The 22,701-nt window shown below is 40.8% G+C and overlaps 1 protein-coding gene across 3 annotated transcripts in view; it reads left to right on the forward strand.

The window, feature by feature from the left end:
• The window catches only part of BCL2L13 (BCL2 like 13), a 63,844-nt gene that overhangs the window by 28,939 nt on the left and 12,204 nt on the right, over window positions 1-22,701 (forward strand). The window contains 4 exon segments of one of the 3 annotated variants that reach the window (NM_001434927.1): window positions 12,919-13,026; window positions 17,498-17,654; window positions 19,928-20,058; window positions 22,192-22,261. Coding sequence is in view for 2 of the 3 variants with exons in the window: in NM_001434925.1 (NP_001421854.1) it covers window positions 12,919-13,026; window positions 17,498-17,654; window positions 22,192-22,261 (335 nt within the window). In the remaining variant the exon portion in view is untranslated. 3 annotated transcript variants of the gene reach the window in all.

Below are 22,701 nucleotides of genomic sequence, written 5' to 3' on the forward strand. Positions count from 1 at the left end.
GGTTTTGATTTGCATTTTTCTAATAATGAGTCATGTTGAACCTCTTTTCATGTGTTTTTTTGGCTATCCATATGTCTTCTTTGGAGAACTGTCTGCCCATTTTTCTATGGGGTGGTTTGTTTTTTTGGAGATGAATCCCTTGTCAGTCGATTCATGTGCAAAGATGTTCTCCCATTCTGTGGGTTGTCTTTTCGTTTTGTTTAGGGTTTCCTTTGCTGTGCAGAAACTTTTAAGTTTAATTAAGTCGTCCCATTTGTTTATTTTTGTTTTTACCGTCATTACTCCAAGAGGTGGATCTGAGAAGATGTTGCTGTCGTTTATGTCAGAGAGTGTTTGGCCTGTGTTTTCCTCGAAGAGTTTGATAGTATCTGGTCTTATATCTAGGTCTTTAATCCATTTTGAGTTTATTTTTGTGTATGGTGTCAGGGAGTGTTGTAATTTCATTCTTTCACATGTGGCTGTCCAGTTTTCCCAGCACCACTTATTAAAAGGGCCGTCTTTTCTCCATTGTATATTCTTGCCTCCTTGGTCATAGATTAGTTGACTGTAGGTGTGTGGGTTTAATTCTGGGCTTTCTATCCTGTTCCACTGACCTACATTTCTGTCTTTGTGTCAGTACCATGTGGTTTTGATGACTGTTGCTTTGTAGTATAGTCTGAAGTCAGGGAGCCTGATTCCTCTAGCTCCATTTTTCTTTTTCAGGATGTCTTTGGCTACTCTGGGTCTTTTGTGCTTCCAGACAAACTTTAAAATATTTTGAGTTCTGTGAAAAATGTCCTTGGTAATTTGATAGGGATTGCATTGAATCTGTAGATTGCCTTAGGTAGTATAGTCATTTTGATAATATTTATTCTTCCAGTCCAAGTGCATGGTATATCTTTCCATCTATTTGTGTCATCTTTGATTTCTTTCATCCATGTCTTACAGTTTTCAGAGTACAGGTCTTTTGTCCTTTTAGGAAAGTTGGTCCTAAGTATTTTATTATTTTTGATGCAATGGTTAATGGGATTGTTTCTCTAATTTCTCTTTCTGATCTTTTGTTGTTAGTATATGGAAATGCAGTTGATTTCTGTGTATTAATTTTGTATCCTGCGACTTTGCCAAATTCGTGGATGAGCTCTAACAGTTTTCTGGCAGTGTCTTTAGGATTCTCTAGGTATAATATCATGTCATCTGCAAATAGGGATAGTTTTACTTCTTCCTTTCCAATTTGGATTCCTTTTATTTCTTTTACTTCTCTGATTGCTGTGGCTAGAACTTCCAGAAGAACTATGTTGAAGAGTAGTGGCGGGAGTGCACATCCTTGCTTTGTTCCTGATCTCAGCGGGAATTCTTTCAGCTTTTCACCATTGAGAATGATGTTAGCTCTGGGTTTGTCATATATGGCCTTTATTATATTGAGGTAGGTTCCCTCTATGCCCACTTTCTGAAGGGTTTTTATCAGAAATGGGTGTTGGATTTTGTCAAAGGCTTTTTCCGCGTCTATTGAGAGGATCATATGGTTTTTATTTTTCCGTTTGTTAATGTGGTGTATCACACTTATGGATTTGCGGATATTGAAGAACCCTTGCATCCCTGGGATAAATCCCACTTGATCATGATGTACAATCCTTTTAATGTATTGTTGGTTGCGGTTTGCTAGTATTTTGTTGAGGATTTTTGCTTTGATGTTCTTCAGTGAAATTGGCCTGTAGTTTTCTTTTTTTGTGGAATCATTGTCTGGTTTTGGTCCCAGGGTGATGGTGGCCTCATAGAATGAATTTGGGAGGATCCCTTCCTCTGCAATTTTTTGAAATAGTTTCAGAAGGAGCAGTGTTAGCTCTTGTCTAAATGTTTGACAGAATTCGCCTGTGAAGCTATCTGGTCCTGGACTTTTGTTGGAAGTTTTTTAATCACAGTTTCAATTTCAGTTTTTGTGATGAGTCCATTCATCTTTTCTATTTCATCTTGGTTTAGTCTTGGAAGATTGTACTTTTCTAAGAATTTGTCCATTTCTTCTAGGTTTTCCATTTTATTGTCGTGTAGTTGCGTGTAGTAGTCTCTTAGGATCCTTTGTATTTCTGTGATGTCCGTTGTTACTTCTCCTTTTTCATTTCTAATTTTATTGATATGAGTCCTCTCTCTTTTTTTCTTGATAAGTCTGGCTAGGGGGTTATCAATTTTGTTGATCTTTTCAAAGAACCAGCTTTTTGTTTCATTGATCTTTTCTATGGTTTTCTTTGTTTCTATTTCATTGATTTCTGCTCTGATCTTTATGATTTCTTTCCTTCTACTAACTTTAGGTCTTGTCCTTCTCTCTTGAGCTGCTTTAGATGTAAAGTTAGCTTGTTTATTTGAGCTTTTTCTTGTTTCCTGAGGTGGGCTTGTATTGCTATAAACTTTCCTCTTAGAACGGCTTTTGCTGCATCCCATAGGTTTTGGAGTGTCGTATCTTTGTTGTCATTTGCTGCTAGGTATTTTTGGATTTCCTCTTTGATTTCTTCAGTGATCCACTGGTTGTTTAGTAGCATGTTGTTTAGTCTCCACGTATTTGTGTTTTTTGCAATTTTTTTCTTGTTGTTGATTTCCAGTCATATAGTGTTGTGGTTGGAAAAGATGCTTGATATGATTTCAATTTTCTTAAAGTTACCGAGGTTGGATTTGTAGCCCAGGATATGATCAATCTTCGAGAATGTTCCATGTGCACTCGAGAAGAATGTGTATTCTGTTGCTTTTGGATGAAATGTCCTATAAATATCTATTAAATCCATCTGGTTTAATGCTTCATTCAGGGCCTGTGTTTCCTTACTGATTTTCTGTCTGGTTGATCTGTCCATTGCTGTAAGTGGGGTGTTAAAGTCCCCCACTATGATTGTGTTATTATCAGTTTCTCTTTTTAAGGTTGTTAGCAGTTGCCTTATGTATTGTGAACCTGTGTTGGGTGCATAGATATTTAAAATTGTTATATCATCTTCTTGGATTGATCCTTTGGTCATTATGTAATGTCCTTCTTTGTCCCTTAAAATATTCTTCATTTTAAAGTCTATTTTGTCTGATATGAGTATTGCTGCTCCAGCTTTCTTTTGATCCCCATTTGCATGGAATATTTTCTTCCATCCTCTCACTTTCAATTTGTATGTGTCCCTAGAAGTGGGTCTCTTGAAGACAGCATATATATGGGTCTTGTTTTTGTATCCATTCAGCAAGTCTGTGTCTTTTGGTTGGGGCATTTAGTCCATTAATATTTAAGGTAATTATTGATATGTATGTTCTTATTGCCATTTTATTAATTACTTTGGATTTGTTTTTGCTGCTCTTTTTTCTTTCCTTCTTCTCTTGTTCTTTTCTGCCTAGAGAAGTTCCTTTAGTATTTGTTGTAAGGCTGGTTTAGTGTTGCTGAATTCTCTCAGCTTTTGCTTATCTGTGAAGGTTTTGATTTCTCCTTCAAATCTGAACGAGAGCCTTGCTGGGTAGAGTAATCTTGGTTGGAGGTTTTTTCCTTTCATCACGTTGAGTATATCTTGCTACTCCCTTCTGGCCTGCAGAGTTTCTGTTGAAAAATCTGCAGATAGCCTTATCGGGGTTCCATTGTATGTTATTTGTTTCTTTTCCCTAGCTGCTTTCAAGATTTTCTCTTTGTCTTTCATTTTGGTCAGTTTGATTAGTATGTGTCTCAGGATGTTCCTCCTTGGGTTTATTTTATATGGTACTCGTTGTGCTTCCTGGATTTGACTGAGTGATTCCTTCCCCATGTTAGGGAAGTTTTCAGCTATTATCTCTCGGAATATTTTTTCTGTCTCCTCTCTCTTCTCCTTCTGGCACCCCTATAATTGAGATGTTGGTGCGTTTCACGTTGTCCCAGAGTTCTCTGAGACTCTCTTCATTTGTTTTCAATCTTTTTTCTCTTTTCTGTTCTGCATACTCCGTAATTTCCACTAATCTGTCCTCCACCTCGCTTATTCGTTCTTCTGCCTCCTGTATTCTGCTGTTAGCTGCTTCTAGTGAATTTTTTATTTCAGTTATTGTATTTTGCATCTCTTCTTAAGTTTTATATCTTGTATCTTTTTGGTCATTGTTTCCTGTAAGTTATCCATCTTTGCCTCCAGTTTATTTCCAGCATCAACAGTCTAAAATCTTTTTCCTGGAGACTAGGAATCTCCTCCTCACTTAGCTGTTTTTCTCTGGTTTTTCCTTTCTCCCTCATCTGAGTTATAGTCCTCTGTCTTTTCATTTGTATAGGTTTTTGGTGTGGTTACCTTCTTACAGATAATAGAGTTGTAGCCTCTCTTACTTCTGATGTCTGCCCCCCTGTGGCTGAAGCCAATATGGGGGCTTGCTGTAGGCTTCCTGATGGGAGGGGCTGATGCCTGCCCCCTGGTAGGTGGAGCTGATTCTAATCCCTCTGGTGGGTGGGGCTTAGTCTCTGGATGGGATTAGAGGCAGCTGTGTGCCAGAGGGGTCTTTAGGTAGCCTGTTTCCTGAGGGGCAGGGCTGTGATCCCACCTGTGTTGTTTGGTCTGGGGCTTCTCAGCAGCTGACTGGTGGGGCCAGATTTTCCCAGAATGGCCACCTCCAGAGAAAGACACTGCTGCTGAATATTCCCGAGAGCTTTGCTTTCAATGTCCTTCCCTCACAACAAGCCACGTTCACCCCTGTTTTCTGATGTGTGGCTCAGAACTCTCACTCCTGTAGGTGAGTCTCTGTGAACCAGTAAGTTTCCAGGCTGTGGAGCTTCCCACCCAGGAGGTATGGGGTTGTTTATACTGCAAAATCGCCCCTCCTACGTCTTGATGTAGCCCCCTCTTTTTCTTCTGGAGTAGGGTATCTTTTTTTAAGGTTTCCGGTCCATTTGGGTGAAGAGTGCTCACCCAGATGGACCGGTGAAGAGTCTTTAGTTGTGAATTTTGTTGTTTTTAGGAGAGAAGTTGAGCTCCAGTCCTTCTATTCCGCCATCTTCCTTCAGATCCTCAGTGCAGTTTCCATCAAAGTCCCAAATGAGTTTCTCCATGGAAACCAACAAGCTGGACCAAGGCGTCTGGGGGCGCTTCGGAGTACTCAGCAAGGGATGTCGGTTGCAGGGGTGGTGGCTCAATCTTCGGTTTCCCATATGTTAGTTCTATATTTAGTTTTCTGAAGTACCTCCATACTGCTTTCTGTAGTAGTTGTACCACTTTACCTTCCCACCAACAGTATAGAAGGGTTCCCTTTCCTCCACACCCTCTCCAGCGTTTTGTTTTGTTTTGTTTGCTTTTCCCAGGCTAGGGGTCAAATTGGAGCTACAGCTGCCAGCCTACACCACAGTCACAGCAACAGAGGATCCAAGCAGTTCTGTGACCTACACCACAGGTCCTGACGACGCCAGATTCTCGATCCCCTGAGCTAGGCCAGGGGTCGAACCCACAACTTCATGGTTCCTAGTCAGATTCCTTTCCCCTGTGCCATGATGGGAAATCCTCCAGCATTTGTTATTTGTTTCTTTCTGTATTTTTTAATATAAATTAGTTAAACTCTGTTGGACATGTGTTCAGGAGAAAGTAAATTTTGGTTTTAGAGCAATTGTTATTAAGCCATTCTCTTGCAGCAGTTGAAGAACAAGAGTATCTGTCTATCAAGATTTCTCCTATGGATTTCCCTCGTGGCACAGCAGGTTAAAGATCCAGTGCTGTCATTGCAGCAGCTCATTTAGCTGCTGTGGGGCAGGTTTGATTCCTGGCCTCGGAACTTCCACATGCCATGTGCTGAGCCAAAAAAAGGATTTCTCTTAGTTGGTGTTCTAACAGCCCTACTTTATATCACTTGGCATTATCTAAAATGGTCAGAAGGTTGTCCCTGCTGATCCAAACTCTTAAAGTACTGAAACCAATTCTGTATAAGTATCATTGAAGGGAAATCTGTGATGAGCTGTTCTGTCATGGAGACAAAGTTTGGGCGAAGATCAGTGTGCAGTGGTAACATTTTTAAAATAGAATCAAAAGCATTAGTGAGTAGGAGCCACTGTCTCTTAAGCACTTTTGATATGGTGGAACTTACTTATCTCATTACCTTTGTCCTGTTTATATAAGAGGAGAAGTTTAAGAAGGTTATTTTCCTGGCCCAGGGTCTCGTGTACAAAGTACTGAGCTGGAATGCTTGCCTCCAGAGCTTACCTTTCGTTTGACTGAGATGCTTCCTTCAGGAAACAGGAAAGGAGAGAAATAATTTCATTGAAAGAAATAGGTCAACTCAGAATCATTTCCCAGTCTTTTTGTCTTGTTTTAATAATATTTCATGTATTCTGGAAGTCACTTTACGTAGTGTTAATTAATTTTTATAATTTATTAATATTAAATTAATATTAATCAGAGCTGTTGTGGAATAGTCTGAAACTACAAATTACTTTTAAAGGAAAAGCCTCTTAGAATTAATAAGCTTTACTGGGAATTTATTTCAAGTCTGCCTGGGAGTCAAGTAAGCCAATCCCTGAAAGACAAATGCTGTATGATCCCATTTATACAAAATACTTTGAGTGGTCAGAATTACAGAGACAGGGTGTAGTGGTTGCCAAAAAGGCTAAAGATAGGGAGCAAGTGAGAGCTGGTGTTTAACGGGTTTGGAGTTTCAGTTTTACAAGATGAAAAGAGTTCTGGGAGTTCCGGTCATGGCTCAGCCGAAAGGAATCTGACTAGTGTCCATGAGGACTCAGTTTCGATACCTGGCCTCACTCATTGGGTTAAGGATCCAGTGTCATGGTGAGCTGTGGTGTAGGTCGCAGTCGTGGCTTGGATCTGGCGTTGCTGTGGCATAGGCCAGTGGCTGCAGCTCTGATTTGACCCCTAGCCAGAGAACCTCCATATGCCGTGGGTGTGGCCCTAAAAAGACCCAAAAAAAAAGGGGGGGGGTTCTGGAGATAATGGTGGTGATGGTGGCACAACATTATGAGTGTATTTAATACTACTAAGGGTTCGATCCTTGGTCTGGAACTTCCACTTGCTTTGGGAATGGCCAAAAAAGAAAAAAAAGAAAAAAGATGGGCAGTTTTATATTAGCTGTTTTTCACTACAGTAAGAAAAATTTGAAAAACGAAGTCTGTGTGTAGAAGACATTTATGTTTTATGAGAACTTATAAAGATTACCTTTTTCATAGGATGCATTGTCATTAAATTTTGCATAACATTGTGTCTGTTTTACGTAATTTAAAAACACATCAGGAGTTCTGTTGTGGCCCAGTGGAAATGAATCTTACTAGTATCCATGAGGATTCAGTTTTCAGTCCCCTGCCTCGTCATGAGCTGTGGTGTAGGTTGAAGACGAGGCTCAGATCCAGTGTTGCTATGGCTGTGGCATAGGCCAGCAGCTGCATCTCTGATTCAGCCCCTAGCCTGGGAACTTCCACATGCCACAGGTGCAGCCCTGAAAAAAAAGAAGACCAAAAAAAACACGTATATATATACTAGCTTTATTAGGTTATAATTTTTAAAAATTACATATATTTAAGGTAGACAATGTAATGGTTTTTAATTTTATTATTATTATTATTAATTTATTTATTTTGCTTTTTAGGGCTGCACCAACGGCATATGGAGTTTCCTAGGCTTGGGGTCAACTTGGAGCTGTAGCCGCCGGCCTATGCCACAGCAACGCCAGGTCCAAGCCACATCTGCAACCTACACCATGGCTCACAATAGCACCAGATCCTTAACCCACTGAGCTAGGCCAGGGATCAAACCTGCAACCTCATGGTTATTAGTTGGGTTCATTAACCACTGAGCCACTACGGGAACTCCTGTAATGGTTTTTTAAATACATATTGTGAAATGATCGCCACAAGGAAGAATTTCCTGGGACAGGGATCATATCCGTGCCGCAGCAGCCTATACCACAGCTGGGGAAATGCTGGATCCTTAATCCATCGTGCCACAAGGGAATTTCAGTGATTTTTTTTTTTTTTTTAATCCCCCAACCCTCTCCCCTCTAGCAACCATGCTTGCTCTCTACATCTGTGAGTCTGTTTCTGTTTTGTTTTGTTATGTTTGTTCATTTTTTTGTTTTCTAGATTCCACATATGAATTACAGCATATGGTATTTGTCTCTATCTAATTTCTCTTAGTGTAATACCCTCTAGGTCCATCCATGTTGTCACAGATGTCAAGATTTCATTCTTTTTCTGTGGCTCAGTAGTACTCCATTGTGCATATATACCACTTTCTTCTTTATCCATTTGTCTGTTAATGGACACTTAGGTTGTTTCCACATTTGGGCTATTGTAAATAATGCTGTAATGAACATGGGTGTGTGGGGTGTGTGTGCTGTAATGAACATGGGTGTGTGTGTGTGTGTGTGTGTGTGTATCTATCTTTTCAAACTGTTTTTTTCAGAATAATACCAAGAAGTAGAATTGCTGGATTGTATGGTAGTTCTACTTTTAATTTTTTGAGGAACCTCCATATTGTTTTCCATATTATCTATATCATTTGCATTCTCACCAACAGTGCAGGATCTCGTCAACATTTGTTTGTTTTTTTCTTTTTTCATTTTACAGCCACACTTGTGGCATATGGAAGTTCCCAGGCTAGGGGTGCAGTTGGAGATGCAGTTGCAGACCTATGCTGTAGCTTGCAGCAATGCCGAATTGTTAACACACTGAACGAGGCCAGGGATTGAACCTGCATCCTCATAGAAACTATGTTGTGTTCTTAATCTGCTGAGCTACAATGGGAACTCCAACATTTGTCATTTACTGTCTTTTTGATAATAGCCTTTTTTTTTTTTTTTTTTTTTAATTTTTGCTATTTAGGGCTGTATGTAAGGCACATGAAAGTTCCCAGGTTAGGAGTTGCATCAGAGCTGCAGCTGCTGGCCTACGCCACAGCCACAGCAACACAGGATCTGATCCTCATCTATGACCTACACCACAGTTCATGGCAACACTGGATCTCCGACCATTGATCAAGGCCAGGGATTGAACCCACATCCTCATGGATACTGGTTGGATTCATAACCCAATGCGCCACAATGAGAACTCCCAATAATAGCCGTTCTGACAGGAGTGAGGTGATAATCTTATTGTGGTTTTGATTTGCATTTCCCTGATGATAGTCATGTTGTGCTTCATCTTCTCAGGTGCCTGTTGGCTTTCTGTATGTCTCCTTTGGAAATGTCTATAGAGATCTTCTGCCTTTTTTTTTTTTTTTTTTCCCCTGGCTGCCCCCTTGGCATAAGGAAGTTTCCAGGTCAGGTCAGGGATTGAATCCTAGTTGGAGCTGCAACCTCTGCAACCTCTGCTGCCCTGGGGATCAAACTGTTGCCTCAGCAGTGACAAGCCAGATCATTAACATACTGCTCTATAGCCCCCCGCCCACCTCTTTTGTCTCTCTGGGCCGCACATGCAGCATGTGGGGATTCCCAGCTAGGGATCAAATCAGAGCTGTAGCTGCTGGCCTACAACACAGCCACAGCAATACCAGATCTGAGCTGCATCCGAGACCTACACCACAGCTCATGGCAACACCGGATCCTTAACCGACTAAGTAAGGCCAGGGATTGAACCTTCACCCTCATGGGTGCTAGTCAGATTTGTTTCCACTGAGCCATGGCTGGAACTCCCCCATTTAAAAAATTTTTTTTAATTAAAATAATTTTTTGCTTTTTAGGGCTGCACCTGCGGCATATGGAACTTCTAGGCTAGGGGTTGAATCAGAGCTACAGCTACCAGCCTGCACTGTAGGCATAACAACACAAGATCCAAGCTGAGTCTTTTACCTACACCACAGCTCATGGCAACACTGGATCCTTAATCCTCTGAGTGAGGCCATGGATCAAACCCGAGTCCTCATAGATACTAGTTGGGTTTGTTACTGCTCAGCCGCAATGGGAGCTCCACTTTGTCCTTTTTGGGGTTTTTTTTTTTTTTTGCTTTTTAGAGCTGCACTTGAAGCATATGGAAGTTCCCAGGTTAGGGGTTGGATCAGAGCTACAGTTGTCGGCCTATGCCACCACCATAGCAATGCAGGATCCGAGCTGCATCTGCGGGCTGCACCACAGCTCACGGCAATGCCAGATCCTTAACCCACTGAGAGAGGCCAGGGTTTGAACCTGCATCCTTATGAATACTAGTCGGATTTTTTCTGCTGCGCTGCAATGGGAACTCCAATTCCAGCGTTCATTGAAGAGGCTTTCTTTTTGCCATTGCCTTCTTTGTTCTGTATTAATTGTCCATATAAGCGTGGGCTTATTTCCAGGCTCTCGTTTATTCCATCGATCAGTGTGTCTTTTTTTGTGCTGGTACCATACAGTCTTGATCCTGCGACTTTATAGTGTAGTTTGCAGTCACAAGTGTGATTCCTCCAATTTTGTGGTTCTTTTTCAATATTGTTTTGGCTGTTTGGGATCTTTTTTCTTAGATGTGGGCTTGCTATATATGGCCTTTATTATGTTGAGGTATGTTCTCTCTATACCCACTTTGTTGAGAGTTTTTATTATAAATGGATGTTGAATTTTGTCAGAAGTCTCTTCTGCACCTATTGAAATGTTTGTGTGATTTTTATTCTTTAATTTGTTGATGTGGTATATCACATTGATTGATTTACAATCCTTGCATCCTTGGAATAAATCCCACTTTATCATGACGTGTGATCCTTTTAATATGCACATGATAAAGTGGGATTTATTCCAGGGATGCAGGGACAGTTCAGTACCTGTAAATCAGCCATATCTGTTTCATTTATTTTTTTCTCTGATCTTTATGACTTTTTTCCTTCCGCTAACTTTGAGCTTGTTTTTTTCTTAGTTCCTTTGGTATAAGGTTATGTTGTTTATTTGTGATTTTTCTTGTTTCCTGAGGCAGGCTTGTATTGTTTTTGGGTTTTTTTCGGGTTTTTTTTTTTTTTTTTTTTTTTTTTTGCTTTTTAGGGCCACACCTGAGGCACATGGAGGTTCCCAGGCTAGGGGTCTAATTGGAGCTATAGCTGCCCACCTATGCCAAAGCCACACCAGATCTGAGCCACATTTGCAACCTACACCACAGCTCATGGCAATGCCGGATCTTTAACTTCACTGAGCAAGGCCAGAGATCGAACCTGCAACCTCATGGTTCCTAGTCCGATTCATTTCTGCTGCACCATGACTGGAACTCCAGACTTGTATTATTATAAACTTCCCTCTTAGAACTGCTTTTGCTTCATCCCATAGACTTGGGATCTTTGTGTTTCTATTTTTATTGGTCTTCAGGCATTTTTGGATTTCTGTTTTTAATTTCTTCAGTGGTCTGTTGGTTGCTTAGTAGGATATTTTAGGTAATAAAGTTTTTATGTATGTAGTTTCAACTAAGATAACTTACATAGGGAGAAATGTTAAGTGAAACATCACTAAACAAAATATATATTAAACACGGCATTGAGGGGATAGTTTCTGTGTACTTCAACTAGAAATACTAAAGGAATTTTGTGTTTTCAATAGAAAAATCTTTTAAGGGTGTGAGTTTTATTTTGGTTCATCTCAGATCAGAAGGAAAGTGGAGATAGATATACATATATATATATTGTATTTTTAAGGCCTGTGCTTGCGGCCTATGGAACTTCCCAGGCTAGGGGTCAAATTGGAGCTGCAGCTCCTGGCCCACACCACAGCCATAGCAATGCCAGATCCAAGCCACATCTGCGACTTATGCCACAGCTCACATCAACGCCAGATGCATAATCCACTGAGAGAGGCCAGGGATTGAACTGGCATCCTCATGAATACAAGTCAAGTTTGTAACCTGCTGAGCTACAACAGGAACTTCAAAGGAACATTATTTTGTCAACTTTAAAAGTTCAAGTTGGAGTCCCCGTTATGGCTCAGCAGCAGCACAAACCAGACTTGTATCCACAAGGACATGGGTTCATTCCCTGGCCTCACTCAGTGGGTTAAGGATATGGCATTGCCATGAGCTGTGGTTTAGGTCACAGACACAGCTGGGATCCTGTGTTGCTGTGACTGTGCCGTAGGTCAGCAGCTATAGCTCCGATTCAACCCCCTAGCCTGGGAACCACCATATGCTGTGAGTGCAGCCCTAAAAAGACGAAAGACAAAAAAAAGTTGAAGTCTAGTCAGGAAATCTGTGAGATTTAAAAATGTTTATCCTTTTATTTTTCAAATGTTTTTCTAAGACCTATAGATGCCATAATAAGTTTCTTGACCTATGATAATAAGTTTGTCTTTGAATTCAGAATTTTTTGTTTGCACATGATATAAACATATAAATGGCTAAATCTTCCCTTTATAAAACTTGTCAGTGATACACCTATACTGGAAATGTGTCTATAAGTATCTGCTGAATGGGAAAGGTGCACTGCCATAGTTGGATTCATTGCTGTAGCTAAAGTGGTAACACTCTGCTCCAAATATCTGAGGCAGGAGAAATCAGTAAATTGTTAAGTATCTGGTCAGTTTTTCTCCTTTAGACCCCTCCTCTCTGTTCTCCAGTTTGTGCTACAAACCACAACCTTCCTTTTCCTTTTACTGCGTGAGAGTAGCTTGTGCCCCATACTTTTGGTACAGTCATAGTTTTCCTAAGTTGGAGGATATAAATCTTTTGATGATAATAGGCCTTCTCTTGCTCTGCAGTTTGCATGAAGATATGAAGGTAAGATTGTGAATGTCACTACCAGGAGACATTATCAGTGATGCAGACAACCGTTCAGATTTTTCTTCTCTATCATGCCAAAAATGTGTTTTGGAGATGTTTCCTTCATAGCAGCCCAACCAGATGAGGAGAATGCAGCCTGGATTAGTGGTTTTGAGTTTCAATCACAGCTCCTCCATAGTTGTACAACTTACCTAACCTTCAGCTGATATCCCCAGCCCCCTACACATGATTTGAGTTTTGATTTTATATTTTCTGATTCCATGCTTAGAATCCTATTCATATTCTAATGTTTTCTTTCTTTCTCTTTCAATAGTAACCTTTCTTGTTGGTTTCAGGAGTTCAGCAAGATATAGCCTCACAACCTCTGGATCCAGAAGTTTTATTAAAAGTTAAAACTGAAATTGAAGAAGAGCTAAAATCCCTGGACAAAGAAATTTCCGAAGGTCTCTTTATTCCTATTTTCCTAGTTAAGTAGTGGATTCTTTCTGGTGTGGTTTAATTTTTTTTCTTTTATAGTTGAGTGTTCACAGCATTACACCTCCATGAGTATAGTATTATAAGGGTGAAACTAGAAGGTATCCTTTTTCTTTCCTAGGGGATCTTTTTATAAGTTTCCAAACTATACACAGCAGATTAGATGTAGCCTTCTCTGATGTTAAATCATGGACTAAACAATCATGTCAAGGTACTTTCTGTTCAATGTGGGGTTTTTTTGGTCTTTTTAGGGCCACACCCTGGGCATATGGAAGTTCCCAGGCTAGGGGTCGAATTGGAACTGCAGCTGCCACCTACACCACAGCCACAATAAAGCCAGATCCAAGCCTCATCTGCAACCTACACCACAGCTCATGGCAACACCGGATTGTTTAACTCACTGAACCAGGCTAGGATCAGACTGGCATTCTCATGGATACTAGTCATGTTTGTTTGGGATGAGTTACCACGGGAACTCCTTCTTCATTGTGATTTGATATCTTTATGTTAATAACAACATTGAAGAGATTAAGTGATCTACTTTCATTTTCTATGCATATATACAATAGACAGTGGTCGCAGTAATGTACATGTGATTTTATAGTCATGTACTTTGTTCTTAACATTAAATTATATACTTTAAAAATTCCATGTATTGAATGAATATTTACTCAGCCATTCCCTTACTATTGAGGGGAACATTTGGTTTCTTTTTTTAATTAATATTTTATTTTTTGTCTTTTTAGGGCCGTGCCCATGGCATGTGAGGGTTCCCAGACTAGGGTTCGAATTGAAGCTGTTAGCTGCTGGCCTTCACCACAGCCACAGCAAGGCCAGATCCAAGCTGCATCTGTGACCTACTCCCCAGCTCACAGCAACCCGGGATCTTTTTTTTTTTTTTTTTGTCTTTTTGCTATTTCTTGGGCCGCTCCCGCGGCATATGGAGATTCCCAGGCTGGGGTCTAATTGGAGCTGTAGCCACCGGCCTACACCAGAGCCACAGAAACACGGGATCCGAGCCACGACTGCAACCTACACCACAACTCACGGCAACGCCGGATCGTTAACCCACTGAGTAAGGACAGGGACCAAACCGCAACCTCATGGTTCCTAATCGGATTCGTTAACCACTGCACCACGTCGGGAACTCCACAACACGGGATCTTTAACCCACCGAGCGAGGCCAGGGATTGAACCTGCATCCTCATGGATGCTAGTCATATTTGTTTCCACTAAACCATGACGGGAACTCCTTGGTTTACTTCTTGTTTTGCCTTCCATAGGTAATTTTTTTTTTTACAGCTTTATTGAGATATATTTCACATACCGTAAAACTTATTTAATATATAAATTCAGTGGGTTTTAGTATATTTGCAGAATTGTACAACTGTTATTACAGTATAAATTTAGAACATTTTTAATACCCCAGAAGAAACAACCTATACATTCACAGTAACTTCCTGTTTTTATTCCCCCAGCCCCCTGTCCCCATCTCCGATCATGGCAATCATTAGTCTGCTTTCTCTCTCCACACATTTGCCTATTAGAGGTATATATGTAAATGGAGTCATGCATTATGTAGTGTTTTGTGACTGGCTTCTTTTTTTTTTTTTTTTTTTTTTTTTGTCTTTTTCCCCTTTTTAGGGCCGCTCCCAGGGTATATGGAGGTTCCCAGGCTAGGGGTCTAATCGAAGCTGTAGCTGCCGGCCTACGCCAGAGCCACAACAATGCAGGATCCAAGGCGCATCTGCGACCTATGCAGCTCACAGCAACGCTGGATCCTTAACCCACTGAGTTGAGGCCAGGGATCGAACCCGCAACCTCATGGTTCCTAGTTGGCTTTGTTAACCACTGCGCCATGACAGGAACTCCCTGGCTTCTTTAACTTAGTATTTCGGTGGTCATCCATGTGGTAGCAGATACCAGTACTTCATTCCATTTTATGTGGAATAACATTCCATTGTGTAGTTAGAACACATTTTGTTTATCCATTCATCAATTGATGGATATTTAAGTTGCTTCCACTTTTTGGCTTTTATGGATAATGATGCTATCTATGGCTATTCATGAACAAGTTTTTGTATAGATGTGTATTGCCCAATACATTTTTTTTAGGGCTATACCTGCAGCATATGGACGTTCCCAGGCTAGGGGTCAAATTGGAGCCGTAGCCACCGGCCTACACCCCAGCCGAAGCAACACGGGATCCGAGCCAAGTCTGTGACCTATACTGCAGCTCATGGCAGTGCCTGAGCAAGGCCAGGGATCAAACTCCAGTCCTCATGGATCCAATCACTGCTGAGCCCCAGTGGGAACTCCCTTACCCAGTAATTTTTAACTAGAAAAAATAGGAATCATATTTGGAAATCAGTTCTCTGTTACTAAAAAAAAAAAATATGTAAGTTGAAATTGACAGAGTCCCCTGGTAGCCTAGTGGTTAAGGATTCAGTGTTGTCACTGCTGTGGTATGGGTTTGATTTCTGGCCTAGGAACTTCCATATGCTAAGGGCACAGCCAAAAAAGAAAAGAAAAAAAAAATGAGTGAAGTTTACAGAAATCCATAAACCTAATGTTAGTATTTTTTTTTACTTTACTGATGTTTTTAACTGATTAATGTTATAATTCTGTTTCAATCATTGGTCCATTTCTCCCCCCCTGCCCCTGCAGCATATGAAACTTCCCCAGGCCAGGGATCAAATCTGAGCCACATATGCAGCCTTTGCCACAGCTGTGGCAGTGCTGGATCCTTAACACAGTGCACCAGGCCTGGAATCAAGCTGGACACCACAGAGACAGGCTGGATCATTAACCAGTTGGGACCTCCCCTTGGTCCATTTCTCATAACAGTACTACATAACAAAATGGGCAAAAGGCAGAAAAGAAAAAACATTGAAGGTTCACCTGTGCTTCCTCATCAAAATTTCTGTATTCCCCAAGACTGATCATCAAAGGGAGTATTGTCAGGTTTGGTCAGCCAACATGGCATTTTTGAACTTTGTAGCTATCATTCTTTAAGAAATACATAGTTAACTATAGTGAAATTTGCAGCCTTTAGGAGTAAGTTTTAAAAGAATAAATGCTTTGTGGAATTTACTGATAACCTTTGGGAGTGGGTGCAAGTGCTTGCTTTCCTAAGAGTCTATGCCCTGCATCTTCTCTATATTGTGGACCAGCAGTGATTCAACCTCTTTCTTATTGCAGTTAGAGCAGGGTTTCACCTGTGTAACAGGAGTGAGGAGGCAGGGGAGAGGCTGGCTATGAGTGAGGAGAGCTCAGCTGTGACTGCCATGTGCATGAATGTGAGTTTGAAAGTTCACTCTAAAAAGGAAATGAGAGGAGTTTCCATTATGGCCCAGTGGTTAATGAATCCAACTAGGAACCATGAGGTTGCGGGTTCAATCCCTGGCCTTGCTCAGTGGGTTAGGGATCCAGTGTCACTGTGAGCTGTGATGTAGGTCAAAGATGCGGCTAGGATCCTGCGCTGCTTTGTCTCTGGCGTAGGCCAGTGGCTACAGCTCTGATTAGACCCCTAACCTGAGAAGCTCCATATGCCGCAGGTGCGGCCCTAGAAAAGGCTTTTGGACGAAAAGGAAAAAAAAAAAAAAGGAAATGAGAGTAATGACATCCTCTAATGTGGAATGACTGATTAGAATCTGGTTTAAGAAGTGCCACATTAAGAGCTCCAGTTGTAGCTCAGGTTCAATCCCTGGCCTTGATTAGTGAGTTAATGATCCAGCATTGCCATGAGCTTCGGTGTAGGTCACAGATGTGGCCCGGATCCCAAGTTGCTGTGGCTGTGGTGTAGGCCAGCGGCTACATCTCTGATTCGACCCCTAACCTGGGAACTTTCGTATGCTGCAGGTGCGGCCCTAAAAAGACCAAAAAAAAAAAAAAAAAAAAAAAAAAAGGAGAAGTGCCACGTTAGGTAAAAATAAAAATCTTAAAAGAGGGATGATAGAGCCAGGAGTTGCCTCTTTTTGGCATTCTGAGACTAAGTTGGTCTGCAGTAATATACCAAATTGGTTTGTGTATTTTAACATATCTGTTTAGCCTTTTTCTTCTCTTTTTTTTCTTTTTTGGCTGCACACGAACCATGCTGAAGTTTCCCAGCCAGGGATCATATCTGTGCCACAGCAGTGATCCGAGCCACTGCAGTGACAGCACCAGGTCCTTAACCCACTGAGCCATAAGAGAACTCCTTTTCCTTTCTTAAAACTATGATTTTTTTCTTTTCATAAACATCTTTCCTTAAAAAGAAAATCTCTAAATTTAGGACCTTTCAAGTTTTGTGCTCTAGGAAAGATGAATATCCCATAACGATTGTGTGACCTTTTAAAGTGGATTATAACTATCAGCTAGTTCCCAGTTGTAGTCATCTTAACCCCCTTTTGTAGCACGTTTGACGTTGCTTGTTAACTGCTTTCCTTTTGCCGTCTTCAGCCTTCACCAGCACAGGCTTCGACCGCCACACTTCTCCTGTGTTCAGCCCTGCCAACCCTGAAAGCTCCGTAGAAGACTGCTTGGCTCACCTTGGGGAGAAAGCATCACAGGAACTGAAAGTGCCTCTGCTTGGAGCCTTGCAGGTGCTCCTCAGCCGGTGAGTCCTCACTGGGGCCCGTCCCCACATGGATGCACTTCTCTCTGGGCTTCTCCACAGCTAGGGCTTTGTTTTAGGTGAACAGTGTCACTGCCTTTATTTACTTTTTCTTTTTTTTGCTTTTTACAGCCACACCTGTGGTATATGGAAGTTCCCAGGTCAAGTTAGAGCTACAGCTGCCAGGCTACACAACAGCCACAACAAATTGAGATCTGAGCCGCATCTTGACCTGCACCACAGCTCATGGCAATGCCGGATCCCCGACCCACTGTGAGAGGCCAGGGGTTGAATCTGAGTGCTCATGGATACTAGTCGGATTTGTTTCCCCTGGGCCACAATGGGAACTCCCTTCGCTTTTTATTTTTTTGCTTTCCCAAATCTTCTGTTTGCATTTTGAGCAGTGATTTAACTTTTCTAGCATGAATTTAGTTATTTGTATTTACTTGTTGAGCATCTAGGTTTCAACAAATGCTTTCCCTGGGTTGTGAATACAAGCGTTTCACTTGTCCCGACCACTGTTTACTACCACTGCCTCTTGGCCAACATAACTAAAATGGTTAGGGTTTTATGGATTATAATGTGAGAACAGCATCTGTATTTTAGGTATATAGATGTTGCTAAACTTTTGGGTTATATGTCTACCCATGGAACTACTGCCACATTCTTATGGTGGAAATTTTTCTCCTGGCTGTTGTTATGACTGTTAAAGCTGAAGGCAAGACACTCACCGTCAAAGTATATTAAAATAGAACCAAGTCATTTTTTGTAGATTGTAAAACTTCATTTCCCTTAATTTTTTGTTGAGAGTTGTTAAGGAATTGGTATGAATTAGAAAAAAAAAATGCATCTTTTAATGGAGATTAAGTTATCTAAAGTAAGGCAAAGACTGTTCCTTCAGTAATAGGGCCAACATTCAGATGCCAAATTGTTGTAGTAAAGTAATTCCTTACTTGCACATAGGCAGAGTTTATTCACTAACATTTGTTAGTGGAAATCAGTTTGAGTTCAATTGTTTCTGCATGTTGTAGTGACATTAGCAAATGTAAAAAGGCAAGCTGCACATAAGAAACAGTGAAATGAAAATCATATTTGGATTTTCTTTATACAAAGAAAGTTTAATGATAAATATGGAGAGAAGATTCTGGGTGTGGAGAATTAAAACTTAAACAGGAAATTTGGGTTTACAGCAGTGGCTTTCAATTGTGGGGCGTCGAGGGGGTGGTTAGGCCCTCTTTACTCTTAAGGCAGAACAGCCATACTTTCATATAGTTTATATATTGATGTTTCATGTTGGATTTGAAGAAACCTACTATTTGGCCAAAACAAAAAACTTGTAAAAGCAGTTGGGGTAAAAGCAGTTGGGGCTAGAGGTAAAATCACTGAGAAGCATAAGGCCAATTGTTTCTACATTTGATACAAAGTATTTGTTTCAGATCTTTCTCTCTGTATCTTAGGTTGTCTGTTAATCTTAACTTTAGAACAATATTGTAGTTTATACATGTGCAGTGTAAGCGAAAAATAGTATTATATATGTTTTTAGAGTCCTTTTCATTATCTACAGGAAAAATTGATACCTTTTCACTGCAAAGTAAATTATACTTTCAAAAATATATTCTTGGAGTTCCCATCGTAGCGCAGTGGTTAACGAATCCGACTAGGAACCATGAGGTTGCAGGTTTGGTCCCTGCCCTTGCTCAGTGGGTTAACGATCCGGCGTTGCCGTGAGCTGTGGTGTAGGTCGCAGACGCGGCTCGGATCCCGCATTGCTGTGGCTCTGGCATAGGCCGGTGGCTACAGCTCCAATTGGACCCCTAGCCTGGGAACCTCCATATGCCGCAGGAGCGGCCCAAAGAAATAGCAAAAAGACCAAAAAAAAAAAAAAAAAAAAAAAAAAATTCTTGAGTGAATATTTTTTTTGTTTTCCCCAAGTTCTGTTACTGATACCTTGAAAATAACTGATGAGGAACTGAGAGGGTTATGCAGGTTGATGGCTGTATCTTTTAAGGTGGAAAATACCACTTATTCTTCCAAATAGTTTTGTTAAAGTGGTAAATTAATCCTGAGCTCTTCATATAGCCAAGCACCAGCAGTTTGAGAAGGTTTTACCCTGCTTTATCTTCTTGGCTGTGTTCACATAGTGCATTAGATAGGGCTGATTTTTTCAACTGCTTATTTTTCCATGTATAATATTTCCTTTGAATGTTTTAATCTGCATCTTTTATGTGCATATATGTGTGTACGTATAATGTTTCAAATCATGTTTCATTCTGAAGGATGCTAACCTACTTTAGCCTGATAGACAAACTACCCATAAGGACTCCTGTGACCCACAAGAGCAGCAGACAGTTCAGGAAAGGAAGTGAAGGGACTGAGACACGCAAGTAGAGCTTCAGGGAGAATATAGGTAGGTAGATTGTACAGTGTCTGCGCAAGTTCCAGTTTTACAGCTACCTAGTATTTAGCCTAGGTCTTCGAAACAATTCTGTGCTTGCTTTAATGGGACTAGGATGTCAAGAAGGTAGTACATAGCATCTTACTAAGTAGGTCATGCCCCATGTCTTTTCTTTTGAGCTTTTCACTGTAGTACTGATGTTTTATTGACTTTCATAAGGGAACAATATCTGTGTCATCAGAGCCATTTTCTGAAACATCCCGACGAGCACACTCTCCAGTAGGTAAAATGCCAAGTCACATGTATGTAATTTAAAATTTTCTAACAGATGCATAAAAAGATTACATGATCAATGTTAATTTTTTGTATTTATTTTTGTCTTTTTAGGGACACACCCGCGGCATATGGAGGTTCCCAGGCTAGGGGTCTAATCGGAGCTGTAACTGCTGACTTACACCACAGCCACAGCACCTCAGGATCTGAGCCACATCTGTGACCTACACCACAGCTTGAGGCAACGCTTAACTCACTGAGCAAGGCCAGGGACCGAACCCACATCCTCATGGATACCAGTCGGGTTCGTTAACTGCTGAGCCACAACGGGACCTCCTAAATAATAAAATTTAAATGTATTTTATTTAATACATATTAAAAAATAGTTTTACTATATTGTCATTGTAAAAAGGATTTGGTGAGCTGTTGTTAGGTTCTTTTCTCTTACCAAGTCTCTGCAGTCTGGTGTGTACCTCATCAATGAGGACCAGGTGCCCTTTGGCAACATGGGGCATTAATATGTGTGTTAATAATCCAGGCTCAGAATTGGAGGTGTGGGGCCTTTGGAGCCAGAGCTAATTTACGTCACTGCTTGCCAGCTCTGTGGATTTGGAATAGTCTCTTGGCTTTTCTGAGTTTCAGTTTCCTAAGTGTATAATAGAATATGAAATATAAAAGTATAAAAAATATAAAACAGCAGGCCTCTAATAAGTATACCTCTTATCAATCTAAAATATCATAGGCTGAAGAGATGGCAGATCAGAGTAGTCAGAGCATAAAATGCCTTTGGAATGGATTTTAAAGTACTTTAAAATCAAGACTCCTTGGAGTTCCCGCCGTGGCGCAGTGGTTAATGAATCCGACTAGGAACCATGAGGTTGCGGGTTCGATCCCTGCCCTTGCTCAGTGGGTTAACGATCCGGCGTTGCCGTGAGCTGTGGTGTAGGTTGCAGACGCGGCTCGGATCCTGCGTTGCTGTGGCTCTGGCGTAGGCCGGTGGCTACAGCTCCGATTCGACCCCTAGCCTGGGAACCTCCATATGCCGCGGGAGCGGCCCAAGAAATAGCAACAACAACAACAACAACAAAAAGACAAAAAAAAAAAAAAAAAAAATCAAGACTCCTCTCCTTTTTTACATATATGTGTATTCATTGCCCACAAAAATGGGGAAGGAGGTAAATTTTTATTAAGTCTGTTATCCAAGCTCTTGGTGACTTCATGTGTGACTGGGTATCATGTATTTTTGTTGCTGTTAATTTGCACAGAAGCCCAGGCTTAGAACAGAGTACTCAGGTCCCCTCAGAAAGCGAGTATCTGGGTGGCAGGAGTAAGCAGGGGAGCGTCACCCCTGGTCTGGGCATCAGAAAATGCCAGGTTAAAAGTCGAGCTCATTTATTGACCTTGCTTATTCCAACTCCTTATATCCCCTATTTGAAATGACATGTCTCTTTAATTTTAAAATGGTTTATGTTTTTTGGCTTTAAAAAGTTTAAATTGTTCTTTTAATTTTATTGAGGTAGTTTTTGTTGTTTGTTATTACTTTGTTCATATTAATAACCCAAGTGTTTTATCTGCAATAAAGAAATTTTGTTATATAAATTTCAAGCAGTTATAAAAAATTTGTTGTTACTTATTTTTTCCCTCTTATGTTATAAATTGCTTTCCTGAGCTGATGGCATAAATCTCAGCTTATAGAGAATGATTGAAGAAAAATGCATACCAAATGTTAAAAGCTCTATCTCATATAAAACAATATGTAAGGTAAAGTTCAGCAAAAAGTTCAGCAGCAGAGTAGTGGTTGTATATTTATTCATCTGGAAATTGAGACTTTTCCTTCTTTATGACACGGACTTTTAAAAAAAATTTCTACAGGCCAGTGACATATCAGGCATACCGGGAATGTACACTGGAGACCACAGTTCATGCGAGCGGCTGGAATAAGGTATAAACCAAGTTATCTTTTCTCTTATAAGATTTTACTGTGTTAATAATAAAGTACAGGAGGAATTGTTGGCATTACCTAGGAGAAAACTGTTAGAGCTCGTCATTTAATGCATAAATCCAACGAGTAAGTGGGTGTTTTGGAATAAAGTGGGTTTTTGATTAATGCTGCAAGGTTGTGGTTGGCCCAGGTCTGCATGTTTGTAATGTGCCATCCTCCTTCCCACCTGCCCTGGGTTTCCCTTTATTCTCTGCCTTAGGTAGGGCATTTCTCTCCAGATGGTTATTTGTTAACAGGTGAGTGTGTCTTAGAGGGGAAAGCATAGGCTTCACCTGGGAGACAGCTGCTTGTGGTTCTTACATGAGTAACCCTGTTTGTGCATATCGTTTACAAAGTACCTTACATCGCACCTCATCTGATCCTTACAACCATCCTTTGCA

The sequence above is a fragment of the Sus scrofa genome, chromosome 5, assembly GCF_054392235.1.
Source record: "Sus scrofa isolate SSC_HxYL_T2T_F1_AM1 chromosome 5, Sscrofa_HxYL_maternal_Yorkshire_Landrace_v2.0, whole genome shotgun sequence".
NCBI classification, from domain to species: domain Eukaryota; kingdom Metazoa; phylum Chordata; class Mammalia; order Artiodactyla; family Suidae; genus Sus; species Sus scrofa.